The sequence below is a fragment of the Theobroma cacao genome, chromosome 4, assembly GCF_053813885.1.
Source record: "Theobroma cacao isolate CCN51 chromosome 4, ASM5381388v1, whole genome shotgun sequence".
NCBI classification, from domain to species: domain Eukaryota; kingdom Viridiplantae; phylum Streptophyta; class Magnoliopsida; order Malvales; family Malvaceae; genus Theobroma; species Theobroma cacao.
Window position 1 is genome coordinate 28,758,807 of NC_142642.1, and position 9,211 is coordinate 28,768,017.

General features: G+C 33.4%; 1 protein-coding gene and 1 long non-coding RNA gene across 2 annotated transcripts; both read right to left on the minus strand.

Annotated features, from left to right (window-relative positions):
- Positions 1-433: 433 nt before the first annotated feature.
- Positions 434-1,409, minus strand: LOC148763237 (uncharacterized). The gene is made up of 2 exons (XR_016025922.1): positions 687-1,409; positions 434-545 (listed from the first exon to the last, which is right to left on the minus strand). It is a non-coding gene; the product is annotated as an uncharacterized LOC148763237 (long non-coding RNA).
- Positions 1,410-8,451: 7,042 nt separating this feature from the next.
- LOC18601913 (uncharacterized) lies at positions 8,452-9,211 on the minus strand. Its single transcript, XM_007033007.3, has one exon. The coding sequence runs from the start codon at positions 9,094-9,096 to the stop codon at positions 8,653-8,655; it is 444 nt and encodes a 147-aa protein (XP_007033069.1). The 5' UTR covers positions 9,097-9,211; the 3' UTR covers positions 8,452-8,652.

Genomic DNA, 9,211 nt, shown 5'->3' on the forward strand with positions numbered 1-9,211 from the left:
ATTTGAGTATATGCTTTCTGAAAGGAGAGAAGAAAGAGACTGAGAGTTGAGAAAAAAAGGAAAAATCTAGAAACAATTAAATAAATATTTAACTTGTTGGAGTATTGAACAAGTAATTTTAACATATTATGATATGTATTTGAGTGATTTTTTTTAAAATTTAATTAAATATTTATAAAATTGAAATATCTTATAAATTAATAAAATTCAAGATAAAATACTTAAAAAAATAACCAACACCTTATTAATTGACATCCTTACACTATCATGAGAAAAAAAGTGTGATGAATAAGGTTCGTGGCACATTGCTGCAATTGGTAACATTCCCAAAACAAGAGAATCTGTCGGTGACCACTGCCCCTTTGGCAGTATCAGCGTTGAGTTGCAGAATATGGCAAAAAGGGGCAAATGTATACTTCCAAACCTACAAATCTGAAACCATAAGGTTAACTGCGACTTGGCACGATGCAATTGGTTACTATTAGAGATGCCATGATCTTCAACACGTGGTGGGAGAAAAAATCATTTCCTTTCGTTTTTTCCATCTAATAAAAATATATCAAAAAGCAAGAAATTAATCCAATGTGCACGATCTTCAATGTAGATACGACCTGCTAAAAGTATGGAAAAGCATAAAATTCTTCCAATTGATAGTCAAAGTTACAAAATATAAGAAGAAAATGTACCACCCAATTAGAAGAAGAAAGAGAATAATATTGCTAGGAAAACCATGCATGGAGCCATAACCAAAGAGAGTATTTCAACACGCCTCGCTGATGAAAAATCTGGTGGTGGCGGAGGATTCTTGAAGTACCACGGAAAGAAAGGCCAAATGGGGTTAGGAGGTGGAGGTGCATACATTGGCCATGGTGGAGGTGGTGGCAATGGAAATGGCGGCCATGGGGGGACTGGAAATGGTGGTGGCAGCGGTGGCCCTGGCGGTAGTGGTGGTCCTGGTGGCAATGGTGGTGGCTGTGGTGGCCCTGGCGGTAATGGTGGTGGTGGTGGTGGTGGGCAGTTAACGGGTATAGGTGGAGGTAGACAAGGGTTGGCGCATTCAATTGTTTTGCTTCGGTCAGAAATTTCAGGTTCTGAAAAGGTTGAGGCAGGAAAATTCAGTAAGAAAATGACCAAGACTGAGGCAAAGATTTCTTGATTGAATTTTTGGGCCATGATTTGATGATTATGGCCTTGGAAAGATGAGAGGGAGAGAAGAGGCTGAGTGGGGGTGTGATATGTGTGGTGATCTGTTGAAATTGCTCGAGCTTTAAAGGAATATGGATGACTGAAGTATTACAAGAAATTATGAAAGCAACCTATAGGAGCTTAATTATTGCTATAAAAAATATTGATAAAAAGATTTATAGGGTGTAAAAATGGGTCACTATTTGCCTTTTGAGAGAGTGGTAATTATAAATTAAGAGAAATGCATGTGAAGAAGGACTGGGGAGGGTGTATTTGGCCCACTTGAGGTGATTAATTAGTGAGGATGGTTGAATTATTAATTAAACCTATTGAATACGTATTTAAGGTATTGCATAAATCTCTCTTTGAGATACAAATTGAATTGCATAACTTTACCCTACATGTATATGCTAAAAATGCTTTCAAGCCTTGAACTTAAGTACTTGTTTTAATTGCCGATAAAGAGGGTATATATATATATATGTACTTTTATAATCTATAAAACCTAGATAAAGATAGATAGAAATAGAAGTGATAATTTCCTTTCTCTACTCATGATAATATATGTAGTAGTGATAATTAAGAATATATTTAACTTTGTTGTCGCAGTTAGATTTAATCGTAATCATTAAATTTAATTTATAAAAAATTAAATAAAATAAAAATTATGATTATATATTTCAATTGTGATAAATTTATCCCCATTCGCAATTTTAATTTTTTTATATAATAATGTCATCACAAGGCAGTGATGGAGAGTAGTTAAGTGATAGGGGTCGTGGTCCCTTCAAAATTCTTAAAATATTTTATTCATTATATAATTTTTAATTAGGGGTGAAAGATAGTATATTTATTAGGGTTGTGACCCTCAAAATTTTTAATGTTTAATTATTATATATTTTTTAATTCCCTTCAAAATAATTTTTTATTAAATAGTTAATATACATAAAAAATAATAAAATGACGTAATAAGTCCTATTCAACTTTATTTCTCTACTCCTCTTTCTCTCTCTTCTTTTTTTCTTCACTTCTCTTTTATCTTTTTAATTTTTATTTTTTGAAAAACATTCTATAAAATTTCATTCCTTAATAGATGTGTACAAAAGCTAACTCATTTTGGTAGTATTGTAGCAAAAACATATAGGACATACTCCTAATATGAAATAAGTTGTGTATAATGAAATAGAACACACCTAAACCGTAGCAACCTACCAGTAGGAACAACCAAAGTTCAAAGCCATTTCCTTTTAAAACACACGGCTCTTACACAATCTTCATATAGAGCTCTTTGATTTACAAAAAATCTCAACAAGTATTAGGTGTTGTCCTTACTAGACATGTCACGACCCGAAACCTCCCTCGAGTCCATGACAACCGCCGCGACGTCCCGATTTACACTCATTACCCAGAATGCCAATCGGAACCCCGCAAGGCTTACGTATCAGTTTCTTGCCTTTCTTGTGAGCAATCGTTGTTAAACATTCCGTTTTAAACAATTACCAGTCGTTTCCAGCTCAAGTAAATCAAAAGACAAAAATTATTTTATTATTTTTGTTTTTTAAAAGGATTTATAGACAAATATTACTATTCAAAATATTGATTAAAATATAATATTTTTATATAAAACAATATTTATAGAAACATGTGTAAGTAATCTTTTGTAACGTGGAAGTAAAATAAATTCATACATACAATCATTTACAAAGTTATAATGTACAATAATAATTACAATGACAAGTGGCCTGTAAATACACTAAGTGTTGGTGATAGTAACCTATTGTCTGTGAGATAGAGGAGTCAACTGGAATCTTCAACAAAATCGGGTATCTACAAGCTACCACAGGCCTGAAATATTTGGAAAGGAGGTGGGTGAGAGTTTGCAATCCCAATGAGTAAACAGATATTATTATAAATATTTAAAGGCGAGTAAAATAGAGGCAAGTTTAAACAACAAATCACAAACCATTTCATAAGGTTTTCAATTTATTTCTTAAAATATAAAATATTTGTAATTTACCAAAATAGTTGTTAAGGCTTATGACTTTGATTAAAAACAGGGCTCAAGCCAAAAACTAATCCTCGAAGACACCTTGGCCGAGGCATCTAACTGAGTCCGTCAAGGTTGTTAAAATATTCACATGTTAAACACATGTTAGTTTTGAAAACAAGATGTTCCTTGGCGTTAGCCGAGTTACACATTCACGTGGGGGTTCGACGTGAAGTGAACTCTAACACTACCCTGGGAGTTACCCTCCTCGCCTCTACAACCGGAGTAACTATATAACCGGGTTTATCGTGCCCCACTAATAGGCAGTCCACGAAAACCCATCATTGCAGTGACTAAACCCACCAACTTTAATAAAATTTCGACAGTATAACGTGGTTTTTATTTATTTACCCAGCCTGCATAGTAAAAGACAGCTTATATAAATTTTCAATGCAATTATAAAATATAGCTTCATATACTCATATATAATAAGCCATTCATAGGAAAATATATTTTTCAAGACAATTGGCAGCCTCCCATTTACTCAATTTCATAATCAAAAGTTTCTTATTTCAGATAATCAACACAATATATTTATTTGTCACATTTATTTCTAAAACATCAAAAGTCCAATTTTAATCTCATTTTCGTTTCATAAAATACATAAAGAGCATTTAAAAATAAACTCTAGATAATTTACAATAATAATAGGTTTACTGACCGTTTGTACAAATTAAATGCTTTCTACGTGCTCAGATCATTGTTCGTCGGGTACGACTTCTTTGCCTTTACCAGAAGGCTCTCCTCTTAGACACATTGCAAAAATTACACAATTCACCACATTGATGCTAAATCACTATATAACTGACTTAAATCCTATACTAATGCATGGTATGAAATGCAATAACCTAAAACGGCTTAAACATAGTATTAACCTATTTTTGACACTTTACCCTATAAATTGCTAACGCGCACCATTTTAGCTCTAAATTGTCCCATTTTCTCTCCAACATTTCTAACCATTAAATATCAGCCAATAACCTTCTAAAATCATCAAAATCAGCTCACTTTCCTCCTTGAAAAATTCGGCATAATGGGTTTCAATGGGAGAAAATTATTTCTAAAGCTTATTTTTGCTATATTACAATATAACCTAACTAAAATCACTTAATTCAATTAAAATTAACTAAAACTCAAGCTCAAAACTCATCCATGGAGGTTTGGCCAACATGGGTGTCCATACCCACTTTCTAATTTTGCATGGAAATGAGAAAAAAATGCAAGGGTAGTGAAAATCACAAGGAAAATCAATGAAATTTACCATTTTAATGCTTGATTTCTTGATTTCTCTTGATTTTCCCCAAATTTTTCAGCTAGGGTTTTTATTTCTTTTCCCTATTTTCTCTCCTGGTTTGGACGGCTCGAAGAAGATGAGAATTCTAGAATTTTGACCTTTTTAAAGGCTAAAATAATATAATATTTTTTTATTCATTTTTTTAATGTTTTATTAATTCCTTAAATTCTAGCCATCCATTTGTTTCCAAATTTTTACCATACACTTGTCCCACATATCCATAACTTAGATAAAATTATCAGACTTATCCAAAGTCTTGGTGGAGTAATTTTTGAAATTTACACTTTTGCCCCCGTAAAAGTCAAAAATTACATTTTTGCCCCAAAAACTGAAAAATTGCCCATAGATATTTTTTTTCATCCCTTATACTCATACCATTCTCCAATTTGTCAAATTTGATCTAAATTCTCTCAAAATCTCAAATTTTGTCCGCGAGTGGCAAAATTATGATTTTGCCCCTACACTCTAGAAATTACCGGAATGAAACTTTTTCACTTCCTATCATTAAATTATACTCCAAATAGTTAATCTTGGTCAAAAATTTCACTCCATGATCAAATTATTATCTTAGGTGGCAAAATGACGATTTTGCCCCTAAATATCAAAATTTTCAATATTTTCTCAAATGAACTCTCGAACTCCGAACAATCATTTTTAGTCATTCCTGAACTATAAAATATTAAATTTCATTCTACGATTCCTATTTGAACTAGTTTGAGGTTAAATCAACTCAAGTATACCGTTAGGTACAATATCGGGTTTTGTCTATTCTTAGAGACTTTCCTAACGTAATAACATGCTACTCAGTGCATGTATGTCATGATATGTGTTTATAAGATCGGGTTTTACAAGACAGATCTCATTTTAATTATACATCAATATGAAAGGAAAATCAGTTCATTTCTCTAGTCTTGATTTACCGACTAACACAAAGAATCTTTATCAATTTTCAACCAACAACATAATATATAACTACATCGAGTAGAACTTTTCTAAAATATTATTGTAATTTTTTTCTTAATCATTTTGATTTACATGTTATAGTAAATTATTCTCTATTATGAATTATTTTATTATTGATTAAATTTATTATATTAATTTTCAAACTTTTAATTTTTATTCTTTTTTGTCTTTAGCCTTCAAACAAAAGTTGGTTAACTCTGCCCTCTTATATGGTCAAAAAAGATGTAAATGTATTTAAAAAAAGGGGTAATTTAGAACTGACGTCGAGAGGCACAATGGGTCCAACAGAATTCCATGAAAATGACTTGCATGTCTTAATCTTCGTCCTTCAGGAAAGATTTGAACCCAGATGACAGCTTGTGGTAGGCTATCCGCAATTTATGTACAGAGGATGGGAGTTGGAGATGAGCTGGGCTTTGGCCTCGAGCTACGGTTGAACAGTCCCTATTCCAGGAGGGACTGCTTTTATATGCACCCAAACTGCAAGCCCACAATGCTTTAATTGGTATTTGGGTTTCCTACTATCCAGGCCCATTATGTACTAAAATACGTTGTCAATTCATAGCCTAACTAACAGTATCATGTTATATCAATTTATAAAAAATCCAACACAAAAGTCTTGGAAAAAGTTGAAATGATATGTATAGCTAGGAAGAATTTTGACAGTATTTAAAAATAGATTAATTAAATAATGATGTAAGTATCTTTTTAAAAAATATAGCTCTGGGATTCGACAATCTCACAAGCAAGTTCATATTTTAATAATCCTGACAAGCCCTTCTACCAATTCAAAAATAGCAAAAGGCTATCAAATTTTGTTTAGTGCACATGTTGGTAGTTGGTCAATTGAACCCTACAATCTAATGTGGTACGAACGCGAGCTTTATAATTTCTAGTAGGTGCATGTTTGGATTGAGGGCCTTGGAAAGAGTTATTGAACAACTACAAAGTGCAACAAAAGTTGTTGAAATTATAAATGCACAATTCAGTTATTTATGCTCTATGTATCAAACGTCTACCAAGTAAGTCATCACCGGCATATATAATTGAGCCCAAAAATTAACTGTGAAAAGGATGTGGCTGTTTCTCCAGAACTTCCCTCATTCAATGCATGCCGACCAGGGACCTCTTAACTTTAGTAGAATGAATCCATTATCACAAAATTTCACTCACTTAGACATTACACGTCTAGCTAATAATTGATCCCTTGCTTTACATATGGTATGAGATGTTCCTCAAAAGAGATCAGTACAGAAATTTAAAGTTCAGAGGCTGATCAAGCCAAGCAGGAGGGGCAGGTGAAATGGATGATGCACCTACCTCAATATTCTATTTGTAAACTGATGGAGGTCACACTTCTGAGTTTGCAGTGGCTTCATCAGTAATGGCAGCCCAGAGCACCAACTTTGGACAGAAATTTTCTGAAGATGAAAAGGATATTTGTCTTGCTATGAAACTTTAATGGTTAGAGCTGCTGGCCATGTCGATTGGTTCCACTGTTTCTTGGAGCAGGCACTGACGCCCAATTACTGATCTGCACAATGGACACATGCCTAGCTAGCAGCAGGCCCGAGTTGAATTTCCCTAGGATGATTTCACATGAAATTTTGCGGCTCTATAATTAACCTCTGGAACCAACATTTCTGGCCCTATCTGTCTATTTTTTTTTCTGGGAAGCAATGAGATTTCATTCCATAGAGAATTTACAAAAACTACCCTTAGTTTGGTAGTATCGCAGACGTATGTCAAGGAGTAAGCTACCCCTCTACGTATACAAGAACATAATCGGAAAGCACATTTCTAGCTTTTTAATTTATTTACATATGAGAAAGTCTTAATTATAAGAGAGAAAGAATTCTGAATTTTAAATCTTACCTCTCTTTCAAAACGATAACGACTGTTAAGTCAAATTCAAATTGTTTTGTTGCAACCCACATCATGCATCCAATATGTAGTATGTCTATATGGTAGCAGAGTTTTGTGTATATATGCTTTTTTTGTTCAGTGTGAAACTTAGATGTCTGCAAGAAATAACTCTGGATTAGTATCAAAATCAAGTCAAGTCAAGTTTGGAATATTCTCCTTCATTAATTTTTTTTTAACTAATACCTTTTAGTATATCATTCATCATTGTTTATATTTATATGAGAACCAGTTATTAACTGTCCATTCCACTCATCTCAATTATATTACTACTGAGTTATCCAGACCAATAGGCAGATTAATTTGGGTTAAGCAAGGGTTTGAGCTCCAATCCTTTACATTTTTAATCTATACTTTATAATATATCAATCATCACCCATTTACTATTTTAAATTGGCCCTAACTATTAAATTTGAATTTCACGCATTTAAGCTGTGATATTTGACGTATTGAACAGTATTATATTAATAGTAAAAAAGTAACAGAAGAGAGCCAAAGCCGTCAAGTATATAGAATATTGATGCCCATCTCCTTATCGGAGGCGATCAAGAAGTACTTTCATTAATATTCAAATTAGTGAATATTGTTTTTCTTAAAAGAGATTTAAACAAGGATTTAATCTCTCCTTTTAACTAATCTCATGACATAATTTTTTTTTTCTTTTTAGAATAGCATCTTAGTTGGTCCATTTTTAGGGCTAAGGAGACATGATTGAAGGTTGTTTGTATAGTAATGGCGTATCATCTCCAAATGATGCATTAATCAAATTAATTCCTCTTTTTAACTATCAAAAGAAAGAAAAATATTGTTAGAAAAACCCTTTTACCAATTGGCATGGAATTTAATATATATGAAGTTGGCCTATGTGCAAAACAAAAGCACTTTTAAATGTTTTTGGGTCTGCCTCATAGTTCCAATATATGAAGGAAGCATCCAAATTAACTTTTCTGCAATGCATTACTTTAGTGACAACGGACATGATTTATCTCTCTTCTCTTAGCAACCGAAATTCTCTTTTCTTGACAATTATACGAAAACAAAATAAAAACCGCGCAAGATTATTATTGAAGAATATAAACATAAATATATTCACGTCCAATCAATTTGGTCAAGAAAATTAAATATAAACACATAATAAATAGATTCTGATTCTTGGTAGAACATTTAAAGTAATTAAACCAAGAACAAACCTAAAACAATATCTTCCAAAATAGAGAAATGCTGCTCCGTTTATAGATGACTACCAGATTGTCAAGAGGCCCAACAACCCAAATCCAAAGGAAAGCAACAAAATCCCAATATCATCCCGTCCAGCACTGGAGAAAAATGTCCATCTATCATCTGCATCAGCTGTGTACAACTGACCGGGCACACCAGTCACGTAATAGAATCTTGGGGGCGGCGGAGTCATCGGAACTGGATTACAATAGGTGAACCTTGGCGGAGGAGGAGGAGATGGTGGTGGTGGTGGAGGCGGTGGCAGTGACTGCTGGCCGCATGGATTCACACAGGGACATGTTCCACACTTGATTTCAGTAGTTGGTGCTTGGGGCACTACTACTGGTACTATTTCTTCGAGCTTCTTGGTTGATGCAATGATTGGAATTAGAAATGAAATTGAAAGAATTAGGAAGATTACAAGCAGTGATTGATGAGGATTCTTTTGATGTGTATGGGGCACCATGTTTTTGCTGAGAGAAAGGGAGAGAGAGAGGAATAGAATGCAATATAAAGTTATATATATAAAGAAGAGAGAAGTTGGGACTTGGGTTGATTATGAATTGGCTTACTGCCTCATG

Excerpts from the sequence above, each read along its gene's own strand:
- LOC18601913 (XM_007033007.3), bottom strand. The coding sequence starts at position 9,096 with ATGGTGCCCCATACACATCAAAAGAATCCTCATCAATCACTGCTTGTA.